General features: G+C 35.1%; 1 protein-coding gene across 1 annotated transcript in view; it reads left to right on the top strand.

The window, feature by feature from the left end:
- erc1b (ELKS/RAB6-interacting/CAST family member 1b) overlaps positions 1 to 20,786 on the top strand; it is a 559,966-nt gene that overhangs the window by 530,236 nt on the left and 8,944 nt on the right. The window contains exon 18 of the mRNA XM_039760564.1: positions 11,547 to 11,732. Within this exon, the coding sequence (XP_039616498.1) occupies positions 11,547 to 11,732 (186 nt within the window). The remainder of the gene's footprint in view (positions 1 to 11,546; positions 11,733 to 20,786) is intronic.

Genomic DNA, 20,786 nt, shown 5'->3' on the forward strand with positions numbered 1-20,786 from the left:
AATGTATGTACTGTATTTATATTATTTAACTGAAAATAAAACACTAATCTAGATTACTATTTTATGATGTGCATTAAGTTATCTATGTATCAATATTTATCTATATGTGCCCAAGCATAACATAGCAGCATTTACAAAAACATATCTTTTAAAAACTTTTTTGAATGAATCCCCTTACAAATATTGGTAAATGCAATCTAAAATGAATTCTTCTTTAGATGATGAGTGATTAGAACTTGAGAAAGAATGAAGGGCAAAATGTGAAAAAGAAAGACAAGCTAGAATGTGGAATGAACCGAAACAGCTAGAAGAACAAAGAAGAATGTAAGGGTTAGTAACAGTTATTGACTGGACTCCATATATATTCAAAAAATGTATGGATAACATTAGATCATTTGCATGTATGGGTGCCAGGATCGCGTCTCCACCTGATTTTTCCCCGTATTGTTTTAGGGTTAATGTTACGATTTACCATCGTGCCAGTGCATTACATCCAGTCAATGGAGAAAGAAGAGAGCTTACCCAAAATATTGTATACAAAAAATATTTTGTCAAAAGATTTAGTTTTATACAACTCCAATCTGTAAAATAAAAAATTAATAGCAATAAAAAAATCAATATACTATGAAGAAATTTTCACTTGGCACTTGCAATAACATGGGTATAATTTGTGTTCTATCAGACGATTCTGCCTTTAGTAGAAATGGTATATTCTGCAATACCAACATAATGATAAGATCTAGATTCCTTTTTTATTTCCATTTTCTTCCTCTTTTACCATTGTACCATACTTCCCAATTTACTGAACAGGATTTTCACTAGTAATGAGTATTATTGATATGGTTTACAGTTTAAAGGAACAGTGTCTACTCATTACACTGTACAATAGTTTAAATTGTATTCACCAGTTTACTACAGGGTCTTGATTATCATGGCCTGAATACCAATGTATGACCAAGGCTTAGAGACTACATAGCTGGAGATCTGCTTTTCTTCTGCTTGTCTGTGATGGTCTGTTGGTCTCATCTAATTGGCATTGCTGCTATACATTGGAGTACAATGCTGTCGAGTTTGATACTGTTTAGAGGAGTATTACTATCTTCCAATCACAGTTCATCATCTGCGTCTGATATAAACACATTGTTTATATTATAAAGTTGTAGTAATATTTGTTAACTACAACTTACAAGTGTGTGTACTGTGTGCATTAATAATGCTTTACTTGCAATAAGACTTTTAATTATATTAGATATACCTTGTTATTGTTCTTATATTTCTTATTATTGTTCTTTATGTATTCTTCAGTGCCTGTGTATAAAGAACCACAATACATTTGTTGTAATAAGGCAGAGTTGATATTTTTCCTAATGTAATTTATTGTTTTTAGATGTAAAATACCTCTGGCTTTGAGAGTTAATGTGTGAAAATCAGCTGTCATTAACAATACAAAGTTTAGAAATCCAATCCAGAAGTGCTTTGTGTTGAAGGAATAGAAATTCACTCCTGTAATTACCTTCTGTTCTTCTGGCAACTCTTCTCCAGTTACTGCTAGTGACAATATATTGACAGGTACTCATCAAGAAGAAATATGACCTCCCTAGCACCCTACTCTACATGGGTTGCAAGTCTTTTGCATTAGTAAAAACAGAACGTGTAAGTGGAATGTATATTTTACTTTAAGGCCATTCATGTAACGCCCCCTTTTGCTGCCCTTGTCTTTACTCTCACTAAACATTTCCCTTAGATACAAGAAAAAAGACAAGTTCAGTGGGCTCAATTTCTATATCTAAATTCAGTAAACAAATAATGTTTTCAACTTAATTTTCCAACATTACTTTAAAATTTATCATTTTTATTAGTATTAGAGATTGCAACATTGGCTGTACCAAATCTTATATATTCCACATTAACCTTCAGTTCAGTTTGCACAGAATCATTATATTTACAATAAATTTTGAAAAGTAAATGTACTGTATTATCCTTGTCTTCTTCTCCTTAGAAAAAGGAGAAAGCCTATTGCTTCACAGCTTAAAAATAATCTCAGGAATGTGCCAAATGATTTTGTGATGAATACAAGAAAAATCATACTAGAGTTCATTCACATTTTATGCAACCATTTATCATGTACTATTTAATGGCAACTGGACAGTTTTTTAGGAAGCCAATAATGGTTTTGTTCCAGCAGCCTAAGAAGAGTTGGCAGTTGCGGATACTATGGAGGTTTTTTGTAATTACTTCATAATTAAAAATAATAGTGCAATTCATATTATGTACAGTATAGATTTGTTTGCTGTATTTCTTTAATTTGTATTCAGTTAATATTTTTATGTATAATTCAAACTATTATGGCATTATAATTTACAAGATAAAAGCAAAAACCACCATAGAGTTAGGTTTTTTAAGGCTTGTAATAGAAGTAATACATGTAAATGGTAATGTAGATCACAAAATAAAACTCCAGTGTTCACAGTTTACAGAAAAAATAAACCTCTGGGACCCATGGCAAGGGCACCATTTACATAAGGATAGGATCGGCATACAGAAATAATTGTAATGATGCCACACAAGGTACTGTATGCAGATCAAAATGACTCTGAACTTGAATTTTTCTGACCCAGTTAGATATGGGCGTAAGAAATAAGGCAGATGAAGGTTACTTATCAGTCTAACCTCTCCACCTTTAGTAACATTTTTAGAAAAGACTGCCTTTTAATAAATATCTTTTTTTTAGAAATGGTTTTGTATTTAGCTGATGCTGTTATCCAAGGTGACTTAGAAAATCACTGTACACTGCAAATGATTCCTAGTGTTTCTTACAATTGGAGCAGTTGCTAGTTAAGTGATTCACTTGGGGTCACACAGTGAGGCACAGTCTGGGATTGAATCAGAAACCTTTGTGTGTAAGTTTGTGAACCACCCTGGACACCCTTGTGTTTAAGAATAGTAAAGCAATGTCCTTTTTCAATTAAAAAAAAACAAAAAAAAAACAAACAAGGCTGTTAATGAAAGACAGAGGTGAATGTAGCATATTACTTTACTCGGAACCAAACCAAATTTGCTACACAACTGCATCTAGCGAAATAACTGAAGGTGTCATATTAAAACTGAGCTATCTACAGTATACTCATCAGCCAGCTGGTCAGTCCTCTCTGCATTTCTTGTTTAAGTCTCAGTAAACAGTTCTTGAGTGAGGACAATACGAATGCATGCAGCTCATAACTAAAAGAAGGATTTGACATTGGAAAAACAGATAGGGTAGTTGTTTATGCCTTACTGAGCAGAGGTTATGCAGATTGTGAAGATGCCTGACATCTGACATGGACATCAGTAATCTGTCAGCATACCGCTGTGAGGTTTGATTTGAGAAAGGGAGGGGGGAACTTTCTTGAGGTCCAATCTTTCATCAGAGATTTAGAGCCCAGCTCCTGTTAGTGTGTGTATATGAGGGAGCTGTGGGATAGCAGGTGAAAGACGAGGTTGGTTTAAGATGATTCATCAAGTGTAAGGAAAAGAGCACAAGAAATACAAAGAATATCTTACATTTTTTTCTTGACCATCTAAGTGTAAACTAACATAGTTTGTGATTGTAGTGATTAGTAAAGTTATATTTAATAACTGGAAGACTGTTTTAGTAATTTGTTTAAATGCTACTATTTCATTCTGGCTTGTAGTGCAGTATATCAATTTAACAACAGTCTAACCACACACTATTAGCAAAGAAAATATTATACAAGAGTTTTTTACAATAAAATATCATATAGCCAGATACAGAATTAAATCATCTTTTGTTATAAAGAAAATGAAAAAGCATATAAAAGTTCATGAATATCCATTCCCAGGTTTATATAGCAGAATTTATTTTATTTACTCCAAGTTAATAATATAAGATAAGATAATTTGCTAGTAAATATCATTGTTAGGGAACAGTCAAAGCCATGTTGCTGTGCTCAAAGAAAACAACTGACAAAATGTAAACTTTGAATCATTTATTCCTAAATGTAGAAACAAATATGATACAACTGGTAATCAAAACTGATGCGATTATAACTTTTTTATAGATGGCTCCTCTGTTTATTAGAATTTACTTAATGCTGGCTCATACTCGAACATGTATTTAAAAAGACAGGACACAAACCCTTCCATCTAAATTTTACACAAGGCAGGCTTCATAGACACCATATTTTACTTTCCAGTTTTTGACTGTACATTTAAAAGCAGTCATTGCACTGTTTTGAGAAAAGCATATCTGAGCACTGAATATCAGCACTGGTGTGATGAAGCTCACAAACTTGAAAAGTCTCCTATATTTGACTGAGGCCAGGGCATCTCACTGCGCTTTACTTAAAAACACTTCCATGTAGGATGGTTTAAAGCAGTGGGGGCACGACAATACAGTAACTTAGATGACTAAGTCTGTCATGTAAGCTGAGAAACGGCGTACATGTTAAATAATTACTCACTATGGGACCTGGCTCCAGGATAGTGTGTTCTTCCACTGTTAATAAGAAAGTCAGGTGATATTAATGTATGGTAGTGCAGACTTGACCATTTATATTTAAAATCTTTTAAGTTTATATCAAGAATGTAAGTGGGAAAGGAAATTACATAGCAACTTCAATAGAAATAAAACATTACTGTTCTATAGAACAAGTTGATTATTTAAGCACAATCTGAAGTATGTCACTGTCTTTACTGTATATAATAACAACTCTTTACATTTATAAAGCGCTTTTCATAGTTAGTGGGCAGCCTCTTACAGAGGAGTAATAATATAGAGAAATAAATGAGAATTGTGTTTTGTTGCTGTTTTTAGCAAAGTAATTAATTATTGGCTATTTTAAAACAGACAACAGTTGCCTGATAAGCTTAAACACTGTTGACATTTTTTTGTTTAAATCATTCAAAGAAATGGTGGAATTTTACTGCCAGCTTTGTGAGATTCTGTGTTTATGACTCGGTGGCCCCACTGTATCCTTTTGTGAACAAGCCTGTCTTCTAAATGAAACTCTTTGATGACTTTCTCTCTGTCAAAGACCTTTATTAAGTTATAACCAACCGTCTTTGCAATTCTCATATATCCAGCTGAGTACTATGGATATTATTTCATGTAATCCTTTACCGTATTGGCCTTTCAGCTGTCACCTTTGCCTAGCTCATTGTATATTAAACCCATTTACTTCTTAAATGCGTCTTAGAATATAATTTGAACTAAGTACTTTTTATGCCATAAACTGGTTATTACAGAATACTTTAAACTCTTTAATATACCAAGCTACCCCATGGCAGAGAAACAGACAATTTGTATTGTACTAAATCAGTTTCCTAATTGGGGGATAACTGATATCTTACTTACTTAAGTATACTTCTTTGTTATCATTTTATCAGAAAACTAATTCTAGATGATCCTGCTCTGGGGGCTTTCTTTTCAAATGCATTTTCAGCAGGTTTGCTTTGTGTTCAGGAATTGCTTTTCAAGGAACTGTTTTCTGACTTTGCAGACTTATTAAGAGCTCCCCATATAAATAGTTGCCTGTTTTGAGTAAACAGACACAGGTGCACATATACATGGAGGTCTGCAGAGATGCTGCAGGGACATCAGTGACATTATTCAATCAGACACTAACAATATTACTAAACACTAATAAAATGAGCATGGTCACTAAAGGCCTATATATAAAGGCTAGTGGGATTTTTTCTCTTACTGACTACAGTACCAGCTAGACACATAGAATAACATATATTCCTAGAGAATGCCATGCAAAAAGCAGTTGAGATCTCAGTGTCAGATTTAAAGTCCACCCTATTATTTTGTAAAATAATTCCGCTATAGATTTCACTGAGTATGGACTTTCACGGTGTTCAGGGAGTCCTTTCATTCTGGGATGTTGTTCCTTCTATATTTATCTTCAGACAATGCTAATTTATCACAAAACACCTTGCATTTGGATACTGGAGCTTTTTTTTTTTTTTATTGGTGGCGGTTGTCAATTGTTCTATTTCTTTGATGCAAGTTGTAAATATTTCCTTAATGTCTTCCAGGTGAGCCCCAAGTACTTTAAGTCTCAGTTTCACTCATATTTTCCTGTATATTTCTGCTGGATTTCCTTTTAACTTTATGTAACAGTTATTACTTATATGTATGTCTTGATCCTTCATATCCTGGTTCGGTGTATCTATTCTGCTGTGTGTTATCTTTATTTCAATGTGTGGTCCCTTATTATTATTATTATTATTATTATTATAATTATGTGAATTTCCACTTGGGATTAATAAAGTATCTATCTATCTATCTATCTATCTATCTATCTATCTCCACCTTGAGTGTGGTCATTAATATCTTGAACTTGGACAACATGTTGTCTTCTCATTGCACAGAAGTATGAGTTACATATCCAGAAAGACCCATACGGGGTGTTGTAGTGGTTGATGGCAGAGATGACAAGTCCCTGCCCGGTTCGGATATGCTGTTGGAAAGTGGCAACTTTTCATTTGCTCTCTCACTCCGTTTTTCGTTCCCCTGTTCACTGTTGCCTGGAGCGGATGCTGCCTCGTGAGGTCCACCTGTCTCCTCAAACACACTCTGGATTGTGAAGATGAACTTGACACTAGCTTAGATTGTGGCAGATCTTTAGCTGCTTTTTCCTTCTACTTAAGGTCTTTCTCTCTCTTTGGTTTCTTCCTCATGTGCTTAATATACTTTTAAGCAATTCCTCTTGGGTTAATGAAATATAGGATATCTCAAATAGATTAAAAAAATGTAAAATAAACACAGCAGCCAGTGGAGTACCACGTCCATCTCTCACAATGGATGACACCATTAGAGATACATTTTTTGTGAAAAATAATCTTTACTGCCAAACAGCAGTCTCATATAGAGTAAGAATAATTTGTTAGTAAAGTAGTATGAGCCGTCTTGCAATTAGTGCAGAGCTCTGCTATACAGATATACCTACATGGTGTCTGTGACAGGGCAGCTCTTTCTAATTGATTCCAGAGCCACTCACTTGGCCAGTGATGGGAGAAATTTTTTCATTCCCACTTCAGAATTCCCTTTTCTCGAGGTCCACCCTGAGGCTTGCAAGCCTTTAAAGCCAACATAAACAAAAAAACATTCTTCCTTGGAAAAAAAATATGTAATAATAATAGTAATTAATAAAGTGAGTGGGCACAAATGTTATGTGTGTGTCAAAAGCCTAAGAGGCGTGTAACTTGAACCTCCCTCCCTTGATCCCTCTCGTACATGCTGCATATATCTCTGTGCACCCAAACACCCCTATATATTAAAGTAATGTAAGCTATTAATATAGTCTGTTTCTATTCGTGCAACTATTTCAAACATTTCTTTTTTTTTATACAAAAAATTCAAATTACATTGCTTTTTCTAAGCAGAATTTATATGATTAATCTAAATAGTATTTTGTTTGGCGCTGGTGAAGTACCTCTGTCAGAGTTCCTTATATTCGTAGCAACCTGTTTGAAAGATCTCATAGGCACAGCCCAGTTTAGCCCTGCCAGTTAATCTGCACATTCTTGGACCCTAGGATACAGCAAAAAAAAACTCCATATTGAAGGAACCCAATTTAAGTATCAAATTAGAGGTGCACATCTAAATGCTGTGTGTAAATTGTGCTTTTGAGTAACATTTTTAGTGGTTACACAGTTGCGTTTCTGTCTCATTGTCTACTGTTTCCTTTCTTTTCTTTATTTACCAGAATATTTTTAAGGTTTTACTTTTCCTTGGGAGAAACAGTGGTTAATAAATTTCCTGCATTATCATGTCAATCTGAATTGGCCTGCGTTTTTTTTTTAAACTTTAAATGAAATATATTTTCGGTTAGTACCATTTTTAATCATGTTCTTATTTGACAACATTTCAGAACCTTACCCAGTTTTAATTGTACTTTAAATATGGCTGCTTTCATTTTATTGTGAGGAAGGAAAAATGGGAATTGACATCTGTTTCTGCTTAGTTATGCCAGAAAAATGAAAACGTTCTGAAGGAGTGACTTACATCAGGTTTCTTTCAAGTAAATAAAGAAAATGAACGCATTTAAAATGAGTCAAGTAAAAATGGCCTATTCTTTGCATCGCCTATGTGTAGTTTTAAGGAGACTGGATTAAAGAATGACTTTTTTATTTGTATTATCACTGGGTAAGCTGTGATCCAGATGCAAGGCTTCTGTGTCTTATACAGGATATAACTTTTTTTGCCTGCTGTCCCATGTTAGAGAAACTCTAAAATTTCTAGGATACACCAAAGAACCAAGAAAAGTATCAGCTTGTGGTAAGAGAGAAGTTGGGAGTCTGTGGAGATTACTGCCTACATTTCCATGCTGGCCTTTTACTCACAGAGACCTTAATTACGCTGATTAAATTTGGATTTACACAGTTTCACCTCAGAATGTTCCCTTTATTATGCCTAGAAAACAGACCTATACAGTTAAGCTGGGTGATTTATACTAAAAGCAAAATATCTTTTTTATTTATAGTGTAATTATTCAAAACTGCAAATCTGGTTATTTGAAAAGTAGATATGCTAAAAAAGAGGGCACTCTTTAATATACTGTTTTTGGCTCAAATGTAAATAAACATTTTGATAAAATTTGGTTTCTGTGATGCTTGAACCACTTCGGTGTTATTTCCAAATGAATAGGGTATTGGGATGATTAAAGGATATGTCTGCCACTTCAGTAGCCAAAGCTTGTCTTATATTGACAAATACGACAAAACAAAAGTCAGTATATTCTGTTCACAGTGAACAAATTTCAATCTCATCTTCTTCCTTAGTCTTCAGCTTGTCTGCTGACTTGGTCTGTAGTCCAACAGGATGGACCTGACCTAACCAGATCTAGAATGTGAAAATGAGATACTGCAATGAAAATCCTTTTCTCAGGGATAGAAAATGGGTTACAGGAGATTTACAAAATGTTGTTTTGTTTTTTTCCTCATGTGGTTAACAGGAATATGCTTTCCGGTAACTTCAAGATTTTGATGCCAGAATTTAAGAATTGACTGTTTAATGAATATGGGCCATTCCACTGAGATGGCTCTACTTAGCATTGCCATCTTTTGATCATCTCTCTCTCACCCATGAGCACACACACATCCTCTGTATGACTTCTTGAGATGCCTCTACCCCTTCGGATGGTATCTCTCTCAGGTCTGCCACTGCTAAAGTGAGATTGAGATCTCTTAGGCTGCATTAACTAAAACTGTCTTACATGGGACAACAACTAAGTTTATTAAGTCTGTCAGCTTTGTGTTTTACTTTATTTTGTTCACTACAGAAAAGTATTAGAAAAAAAGCAAACGTATACTAAAAAGACCTTCAACAGCATTTCTGCATGGCTGCTGTCATAGCTTGTACAGGCGCAACAGTCCGAGACCTCTATATTTTTAGTTGTCTTAGCATCCATCATACTATCTGGAAGTTGCTTTTTCACTAGAGAGTGCAAGGTTCATATGCAGTATTTAAAACACTAAACAATAGGAACTGTATAGCATGTAAAATGAACCTCTTGAATGCTTCACAGATAAAACATTGGATATCCATTTTTCTCCTCTTGAATCATGTGCTTTTAGTTGATTGTATACTTTTTCTGAGAAACATCAGTTCTGTGCCATTACTGAGCTGATTTTTGTAATGTTCCATATAGGTTGTAAACATTTGTGCTGTGTGGCAGGGTGTACAGTGGAACCTCGGGTCACGACCGTAATTCGTTCCATAACTCTGGTCACAACCCGATTTGGTCGTGACTTGAAGTAATTTCCCTCATAGGATTGTATGTAAATACAATTAATCCGTTCCGGACCGTACGAGCTGTATGTAAACATATTTTTTTAAAGATTTTTAAGCACAAAAATAGTTAATTATACCATAGAATGCACAGTGTAATAGTAAACTAAATGTAAAAACATTGAATAACACTGAGAAAACCTCGAACATTGCAAGAGTTCACGCTATAGCCTTACGAACCGCTCGCTATAAACACTTTTTTTAATGAGTTTTAAGCACAGGGAAAAAAATGAACATTTGAAAAATCCGTAATTTATACAAAAACTAACTATAAACAACCAAGAAAACTAACCTTGCAGGAGTCGAGTTCTGGCATGAAGGAAGTGAGGAGGAACTGGGTTTTGAGGTAAAGTCTGTGATGATGCGGGTTCACTGCATGTTCGCATCTCGCTTCCGGGTGCCCTTAAACCCGTCACCGTCGGTAATGTTACTGATGAGCGCAACAGTGAGGCACTACAATGGAGTAATTGGATGGTGCAAAAAGTGCTTTTATTAAAATCAACAATACAACAATCAAAAACAAAGTCCAAATTAAATAAAGTGCAGTGCTTTCAGAATCCTTCAGTAAATAAATAATCCCATAAAAACAGAAGTGAAGTGGAGGTTAAAATCCAATAGAAAAAAGTCTTCATTAAATACGAGATTAAAACAATGCTCAAAGCAGTCTCTTTAAAAACAAGCCCAGTGCTGCCTTTAGCTGCCTTCTCGTGCTCTCTCTCTCTCTCTCTCTTTCTTTCGTGGTCTCTCTCTCTCTCTCTCTCTCTCTCACTGCACAGGGAGAGACTGAACACACGCAGAAATCATTGGCGCATACAAACCGGAAGGGAAACTGGCTTGTTCATCACCCGAGTGTGTGGTCATGAATAGATGCAAAAGTTTGGCAAACTTTTTGGTTGTAACCTGATTTGTACGTGGTGTGAGACATTCGTGATCCAAGGTTCCACTGCAGGTGTACAATGCTCCTGAGTGAATGTGCCTTTTGTTTCATTGCACATTGTGACCTCTCTCTCACTCATTTAGATATCATTTCTGAAGTTTGTGTTTTCACTCCTCTGCAGAATTCTAAGAAGGCTTACTCAAAAGGTCAAGGACATTAGTTTGAATCTGTATCTAATTTTACCCTCAAGAACATTAGTTGTTACTGTTGGCCTTGGAATAAGAAAAATAGGCATGACCAATTTTAAAAAAGAAATAAGATGCTCAGCCAAGCTGTACTGGTTTCTAAAACACTGGAGCTACATACGTAATCAATGTGCAATCACAGTAGAAGACTGGTTTAAGGCTCTGTTATAAAAATAAATGCAAATGACAACTGAAACTTTACAGCAGCAAGATGAATGTAAATCATCTTCAATTTTTGTTTTCTTTTTTTTTTGTGGACAGAGAACAGAGCTGGAAATATGCAAATAGTTTATGGATAGTTGCTACGCATTCACTCACCTTTTTGCAGAATCTCTGTATGACATCAGAAAATTGATTTAATTTGTGTTGATGCCTAGTCAAAGTGCATTATCCATGCAACTTTATTTTATTGTAAACCAGACTTCGTTTTTACATACGTTTCTGTTGCTATTTTAGATTTTTTATTTTCACATATTTATCAACCTTGTGCAGGAGCTGATTACTTTCAGTACAAAAAGCTACTTTATTAATCTCAATGTATGAACAATAAATGCAACATTAAGTGATGATGTTATTCATAGAGAATAATTCACTTGAAACTTGAACCTGTCCATTTTTTCCTGTGTAGATCATCCCCCCACTTCTAGATCTCTACCAGAACCACAGTAAACTGAAGCTGTATATTGGACACCTGACCTCACTCTGCCAGGACCGTGACCCCCAGATTCTTCAGGGACTGACCCCACCCACCTCTTATCATCGTGAAAACAGAGCAGCTTGGGAGGAGGAGCTGCAGAAGATGGGTCTAGAACAGGTGAACCCCCATATTAGGGAATATGTTGGAGCATTTTCTGTAGTGAGTGAGTGTAGCAATGCACAGAAGTTTGGGATGGTTGTGTATATTTACATTAAAAAAAGTAATAATTTATACAGTTCAAGGAACATTATATTTAAACAAATTAAATAAATTATGCAGTTTAGTATTTTGTAGCAGTAGATAACTACAAGAGTTCTTAAGCTCTTGGTGACATCAGAAATGTGTTAATAAAGTTAGTGAAACATTAGCTGAAGAAATACAGCATTAACTTAAAAAGAATTCTTCCATGCATAATATCTTGATAAACCCAAATCATAACTGCACACCAATGCATACTCCTGCACTAGACAGAATAAACCAGCAGGAATGCATTTTTTCATTTTCTTGCTTACTCATCCTTAACTTTTTAAGCAGGAAAAACTTTAATCCTGTGTTTGTGTCACTCTAAAAGAATACTGATTTATTATTTGAATAATGTATTGCAAAATTAGGCCTTATAATAGTTCTAAATCCCACTTTTGATGTGAATGTTTGATTTGAAGCAGAAAAGTTATACAGCAGTCTATTTATTTATTATATATAACATCCATGCAAATTTGGGCTTGTCTTGATGGCATGTTTTATGGAATGGAATTCTTTTTTGCATTTATCTGCAAGGGGTGGACGAATGCAAAGCTCTGCATCCCCCCCTACTTTTTCAGTGTGGTGTAGCTTCATTTAATTTATGTGCAATTTGTAGGTTGTTTTTACTGGAACTACTTTTACATTATTGTTGTTCAAGAAAGCTATGGATAAACCATCTGTTAAACATAGTAAGAACATACTAAAATAGTAAAACACACTAATTAATAGGAAAACATAATAAATGTAACAATAGTAAAACATCCTAATTAAAGTCAATCAAAAGTTTTTTATTTGTTAAAGTAAAGACATATATATATATATATATATATATATATATGTATATATATATATATATATATATATATATGCGCTGAGGGATAACAGGATGAGTGGATTAACTACTGATCATGTTTTTTTTGGTGAGTCAGTCGGTCGGTCAGCCTTGCATTATTACACAATATTAACTACATATTACATGTATTTGCTTATCAAAAACGACTTACAAAAGTGGTCAACATAATGTATCTAAACATTATGCAAACGTTTTTGTAGTACTAGGGTATTGTATCGTGTTAGCCATTATGAATGTAGAGAAAAGCCAAACAAAATGACACCTTTTATTTGATTAACTAAAAAGATTACAATATGCAAGCTTTCGAGGCAACTCAGGCCCCTTCTTCAGGCAAGATGTAATGCTTCTTTATGCTGTGTGATTTCTGTCTGCTTTGCAAAAAAAAAAATACAAAGATGAAGCAGTTACTTGGAAGTTTTAAAAAATACATGAGATTGTAAAATTAGAATCCTAGCAACTCATGATTTGTATTCAAAAACCATTGCTTTTTAATAAAGAGTTTCGTGCAGATTTTGTTGCTTAGATTTTTATAGTTTCTTGCAGCACACACATACATTTGCCTTAATTTTCCAGATAAGATGGCAATAAACAGTGAGCTACAAAGGTAAACATTTTTGAAACAAAGCAAAACAAGCCCCTGGTATTCCTCAGCCCCACCTCCAAATAGTATTTATTGAAAGAATTTTCTAGCCTTGTTTGCTTTATGTGATGGGAGACGTCCTGAATATCATGTGTGCGTTGAGACAAAAGGTTTGTTGAAGTTCTTTTGAGCAAAGAAATAGGTAACGTAATTTCTTTTAATGGTTCTTTAATTTGATAAATACATTATGCAGAACTCTTAAGATGTTTCATTTTACACTCAGTGTAGTGTAGTGTAGAACAAAACAAAAACATTAAGTATTAAGTATTTCTGACCACTAACATTAAAATGGTGACTGGAAACTACTGAAAAACAGAAACAACATTTATCAAATTGTCTTTTATCATTTGAATTTGTGTCCTCCAAACATCAAGCTAGAAAAACTCTTTACAATAATAAAAACGTGCCATAATCTAATCAGCAGATGGAACCAAAGTAAACATGAATGCTGTTTTGCTTCTTTAATGTTTGTTTTTATTTTATTTAGCATTTTAAATGGCAAAAAATATGTGTACAGCTTTGCAGACCCTGATCTAAGATTGTAAGGTCAACTATCTTAGAATTTTTGTATAAGGGTAGTGCCATGATGGAACGGGCCAGGCAGAAAGCAGAAGGCCAAAGAGAAGGTTCATGGAGGTGAGGGAGGACATGCCGCTGTAGAGTCAGGACTAAAGGTTCAAGTAATGGCTGCACATACCACTGGAGGAACAAGTTGCAGTTTGAGGTATAGAGTTGTCATATATTTCATAATGTTGGAATTGGTAGGTTGTTTAAGACTCCCAAGAGCTGTGTCCTGATGAACTCACATAGAATGAGTGGGTTGCTCTTGAATCCTTGTGTCACTTGCCGGTCTGTATCAGTTAATGGGGAAAACTGGCGGTTTAGGAGTGGTTAACTTACAGAATCTTCTGCAACCAGCACCTATAATATTGAGGAAAACACACGCACACCTGACATTGTAGTTTTAATCATTTAAATGAGTGTGCAAATTAGTAATTCAATTGCAAAGAGCAAATTCAATTATTTTTGAGACACTTGGCAAATGAAACTTTGAATGAGTCTTGTATGCAAAGTACATGTGTATACTGTACAATGCACCAAGTTCTGTGGGTACAGAACAACAATAAGCACCACGGGATCTGTTCATCCAGTTTGAGCACAGGGATAGCCAGGTCTTTATATTGAACATTTCAGAGTTTGCAAATGGAAAATAAGAGTCAAATCTTTTAACATTGTTCCTTGACTAACTCTGAAGCTAAGACAATCTCCCACCTCGTTCATTAGCTGCTTTATTACATTGCATTGTCCCATTAATATAAAAAGAACGTCTATTGCTAATTTAATTATTCTCTCTATAGTAAATAAAAAGTAAAGTGATGGTACAGTTTTAAGTGGCAGTTATAAAGCCAAAAATGAATGGATTTCTGACAAACAGTCACTAGAAAATGCTCAGTTATATGGGGTCAGTCATATATAGACTGTCAAAAGCCAAGATATGAAAAGTAGCCACATTTCTTTCAAGTGCCATACTGTACATGTTCAACATAAGCAGTGCTCCGATAATGGTGTGTGCTGCTCCTATGATATTAAGGGTGTTATCTGGCCATAGTATAACAAATAGCTAATGAACAGATATTGTTATTCTCTTTTATGTTAATCAGTTTCATATGACTTTGTTTTCTTGTATGTTTGAACAGATTTGTGTCTTTATTTATCAAATGCGTCAATTTTTCAAGTCAAGACAGTTGCTGAATATTAATTTGTGTCTTGCTGTTATACACACACACATTGTAAAATAGCTTATACGTGTTATTTTTTAACAAAACACCAATATTATACTAGCAGAATACCCGCGCTTCGCAGCGGAGAAGTAAAAAGAAAAGGAAACATTTTAAAAATAATGTAACATGATTGAGAATGTAATTGTTGTCATGAGTGTTGCTGGCATATATATATATATATATATATATATATATATATATATATATATCAAAATACCCGCGGTTCACAGCGGAGAAGTAGTGTGTTAAAGAAGCAATGAAAAAGAAAAGGATACATTTTGAAAATAATGTAAAATGATTGTCAATGTAATTGTTTTGCCACTGTTGTGAGTGATGAGTGTTGCTGTCATATATATATAGCTAATAGCTAATATCCGCCGAAGGGATGTTCGACTAATGCCACTCTCCAGGGACATGCGGCGAGTGCTACGCTGTGGGACAGCCACTGATGTTTCTTCATTAGTGACAGTTTTCATGCGTCCACATTTTGGCAAATCCAACACTGAACCAGTTTCATGAAACTTAGCAAGCAGTTTACTAACTGTAGCATGGGAGATGGGTGGTCTCGTAGGGTGTCTTGCATTGAAATCTGCTGCAATGACCCGGTTACAGCGTTCACCAGACATCAACACAATTTCTATCCGCTCCTCACGTGTTAACCTCTGCGAAATATCAATGGCTGTAAACAAAGAGAAACTTGTAAATAACTCATGAAAGAATAAAGTTACGTTAAAACCAAGCACACCATTATTTTTCTTGTGAAATTCCCAATAAGTTTGATGTGCCACATGACCCTCTTCCTATTGAAAAAAAACAAAAGTTGGATCCAAAATGGCCGACTTCAAAATGGCCACCATGGTCACCACCCATCTTGAAAAGTTTTCCCCCTCACATATACTAATGTGCCACAAACAGGAAGTTAATATCACCAACCATTCCCATTTTATTAAGGTGTATCCATATAAATGGCCCTCCCTGTAGTATCAGGAATATGACATAAAATTATTATTTCCAGATCCTTTTGTTGTCACAAACATGCATCAGAAAAAACAATGGCATGTTTTCTTTTATGCAAACTCAAAAAGAATGTATTTGGTAAGTTTTTATGTTTTTTATGTAAAATGCCAGGACTGGCTATGTATTTTTTTTTTAAATTATAGAAAATGCTTAACTTTAGAACACAAGTTCCTGTGGCAAATGAATATGTAGTGTGTTTCTGAAGTGATAACTTAAACTTGAAAAATACCAATGTTATCTTTTAAGCTCAGGAAGCATTAATATCTTTCATACATTTACCTGAGCCTGTCTTTAGGTTATATAATTGAGAAACATACAGATAGGTGTAAAAGTGGCCTTCTGTAAGCTTTACTTACTCTATATAGACGTAGAGCATACCAATGATTTCAGTTTAATTGTAGAAGTTTTATTCCATGTTTAAACTAAGCACTGTAATTTAAGGGCACAAATAGTGTATAAAGTGTGAGGCTACCTTGTACCAGTTATTTAGTGATTGTTTTTCTGGTGAAGATCTATTTGAAGCTCTCATTCCTCTGGTGGTTTGTTGTCATGCGGTTATTTTTACGGTCAGCAGACAGGGCTTGAATCCCACAAATCTGTCCCCATGCGAGACACACCAACACTGAGTATGACTGCCATAAAATGTACTCGTACTGAAGACAACCATTTCTGTCCTTTAATCATAATTTATTTTAGAAATTGGCCAATAAATATGGGGGAGTCTACTCTATGCTAAGGCTGCAAATCCAGTCACAGCCTAGGGCTGTCCTTAAACCTTTCTGTCTTCATATCATACAGTATTTTCAACATTCTAGCTGTTCTATTAAAGGTGTAATTAGTTTGGAAATGAAATGAACTGAAGTAGAAATGGTTTGATTTTTAAGATATATACAGATTAAATTGTGGCCTGTTTACATACTATATAACCATCCATCCATTATCCAACCCGCCATATCCGAACACAGGGTCACGGGGGTCTGCTGGAGCCAATCCCAGCCAACACAGGGTGCAAGGCAGGAAAAAATCCCGGGCAGGGCACTCCCCCACACACCAGGCACACACTAGGGACAATTTAGAATCGCCAATGCACCTAACCTGCATGTCTTTGGACTGTGGGAGGAAACCGGAGTACCCGGTTGCAAATTCCATGCAGGGAGGACCTGGGAAGTGAACCAGGGTCTCCTAACTGCGAGGTGGAAGTGCTACCCTTTGCGCCACGGTGCCGTCCACATACTATATACTGTATGTAATATTCTACACACTTGTGAAAAAGTATAGCTTTTCTAGTTTTACTAAACCAAATCATAATGGGACACTACTTACTTCATGTCTTTAAGTCAAGGAAAAAAGCTTGCAAAATATTCAGTTTTCTACAGTTCAAATACTGTGGTATTTTGAGTCAGTGAATTTAAGTAAAGTAATAAAGAATCTCTACTGTCCATGTTGGCAGAGGACAACTTCCTATGGTCTTTTTCATTTTGTGCTTTATCTGTTGAAGTATCTCTGTAGGCCACATGTTCTAGTTATGCCACCTTCGTCAGATTTTCTAGACAATTTTTTTTTATTGAGTAGTATTGGTCATAAGTCTTGATCTTTTTAGAGTGCCATTTAATTACAGATGAACCACCTTTGTTTAGGTAGTATTGTAATTACTACTGAAGTTTAGTAAAATAGTAATTACTATTTCAGCCCTCTATTTCAGTTACACAGTCCATATTTCAGATAGCCAGTCACATGCTCCTGTTTCAAACATGTAACAATATTTAAGCAAAAATACACATACAATATTTCTTAAAAATCTTCTTATGCACAACAGTTAATTGTGCTCAAATGAGCACGAGCTTTTTAAGTTGAAGACCTATCCATATCCCTTATTCATTGGCCAGGCGTCTGGTTTGTTTATTGGCTACCACTAAGCTTCACAAGCTGGACAGCAGCAGTACTAGAGCCTTAGTCAATGGCAGATTGTATAACTGCATCCATCAACTGACCATTTTTGAATATCCAGAGTGAATCTACAAGCAAATGTGGGGCATACTTTTTGTCTGATAATGTCTTCACTCACTTTTCTTTACCTTTTAGTCCATAACTGTACACGTCTCTCACACCTCACTTTATAACGTTGATATTACATGAAGTGCCGACATAACTAATGAATAACCTATTTTTAGGCAGGACTCCTGAACAACTAATGTCTTTGAGTTGGTGGTGGTTAACCTTCTCAGCACTACCCTTTGGACTCAGGATTTTATGATATTATGGTTAACCTGCGAGTCAAACTTGGGGTGAAATTTAGTGATCTGCTTTACAGTGTAAAGCCCGAATAATGTTCAGGACACTATTCTGCTGCCATCTACTGGACAAAATAACATTATGCTCCAAAAAATCACTAACATTTCTAATCGTTTTGCCACTGTAAGGTAACTCATCAGTGTTTGTGAAAGGGGTGGAGACATCAACCAGAATACAATGGTGTGTAAACAAGACACTATAAAACCAGTTTTAATACAAACTGAAAATGAATCACTAGTTGAATCTCGCGATAGTTATGACAATGCAAATTCATCTTCAGACATTGACTTGGATAGTGAAACTGATATAAAAAGGCACTATGCAACCAAACCACCAGTGAATACGACCCCATGACACCATGGTACAAGTAGCTTTGTGTCAAAAAAGGCAAAATGACTGCAATCAAGTGAAAGGACAAGAAAGCCTTGTGCTGTGGTAGCCTACAATAACACCAGGGGCATGTTGATTGTGTGGTTCAGGTTACTGACATTCTACCCTCTCATGTACAGGCAACAGAAAAAATATTATAAAAAAAGTGTACAAAGAAACAAACTTCTACAATCCCGATTGCAACATCGGGCCGTGCATTTGTGACTGTTACAAAACGTATCACACGAAATGTACTAAATCTGCATTAGTACAAAAGTGGACAGTAAAGATTCCTTTTCTATTGTATTTATGTTGATATTTTAGTATTTACAAATGTCTGTTATGCATAATAATGTTGAAAACCATGTAATTTTTTTCACACAATTTTCCAGGGGTAAACATAGTGCTAAGGAGGCTGCTAGCAGGTCTTCAATTCAAAAGCTTGATTTTGTTTGAGTGTGCTTCATTGTTGCAAGTAAAGGTAAAAGACTGTACTTCTAATAACACCCTAAAACAGAATTGAACAGGTTCTGTGTAGAGAAGCATCCAAGCACACCTCTTCCTGACAAAACTGTTACAAGAGCACCCGCTACAATAATTGAACTTTTGTCACAGAATCAATATAGCTTTATTGTGCAAAGAATCTGATAACCAAATAACTGAATCTTTTGAATTCTTATTGTCACCTGAAATGAAGGAAATAAAATAAAGATTGGCTTTGTTTCAACATATTAAAGGACATTAATATATAAATACCCAAAGATAAAAGGTAAAATAGTGATCTTTCTGACCTCTGATTCAGTGCATCAGATTCCACTCTTGAGACAGATTTAGCTGAGTGCTTAAGCATTATGCCATGACCATCTACCAGAGTTCCTGGATTGCTAAACCCTAAAAAAAGGGCAGGGGAGAGATGGGTTTAGGGGCTTTGCTTGCTAGCTAGACCTTCATTTTTGTCAATAACTGCTTTCTTCAAAGAATTCTAAGATCCCCATTTGATCACGTTTATTAAACAGAGCCATTTCCATTGGCTATGATAAGGGTGTGATTGGAGACTCTTACTTTAAGAATTGCTGGCCAGTGACAATGAGATTTTCTGTCAGACACAGATTTCTGTCCTGTGTGAGAATTACATATGAAAGAGAGCAGGTATATAGCATTTAAACATTAACAAAAGTTTTGCTTTTATTTGGTTATTAAGAGAATGTCCTTTACTGACTTATCCAAATCCCAAGCCTCTCAGTTTCCTGAATCAATATTTTAAGCACTTAAAGAATTTGAAGAACTCTGGTAGTTGTATCCTTTTCATCTTTTTGAGCTATACGTTACGTGGTAATAAAACCCATTTAATCTGGGTGTCAGCTTCAGCCTTACCACTTGAATATTTTCAGTAGTGTGACTTTTGTTTTTTGAAGTGTTGTGACTAGAAGTACACAAGTGAAGTGTCACCAGTAGCACTCGTAAACTCAGGGTCACCTATAATTTACATTCCATGACTTGGGAGAAATGGTCCCATCACAGACTCTAGATGCCAATGTCAGAGCTACCCTGCTACTTTATAGATTAAGAAATGTAAGGAATTATTATTATTTTGTTCATGGTTCTTTGAACCCATTTTCTTCACAAATCTTGATGCCTGAAATATTGTTTCTCACTGTTAGATAACCTTGTCCAGATCAAACCTTTCTTAAAACTCTGAGTATATCGTAGTAGCATCTCTAGCTGATTGATGTCAACTGACTTGTTTGAATTAGGGGTGTGAGATTCTTTAGCTGGTATGAAATTTCTGTAAAAGAATGGCCATTCTTGTTAATCCTCCATTTCATTTGAATGTTTTTACATTACTCTACAAGTGACTAGGCAGACTTTTTTGATATGCCAAGCTAAAAGATCTTGTTCTTTATTTGCTTCACAGTGACATAGTCTAGCTGGTCCTTAGTGATATGACACTGCTGTTTTACAAGACTAGAAGAATT

Source organism: Polypterus senegalus, chromosome 8, assembly GCF_016835505.1.
Source record: "Polypterus senegalus isolate Bchr_013 chromosome 8, ASM1683550v1, whole genome shotgun sequence".
NCBI classification, from domain to species: domain Eukaryota; kingdom Metazoa; phylum Chordata; class Cladistia; order Polypteriformes; family Polypteridae; genus Polypterus; species Polypterus senegalus.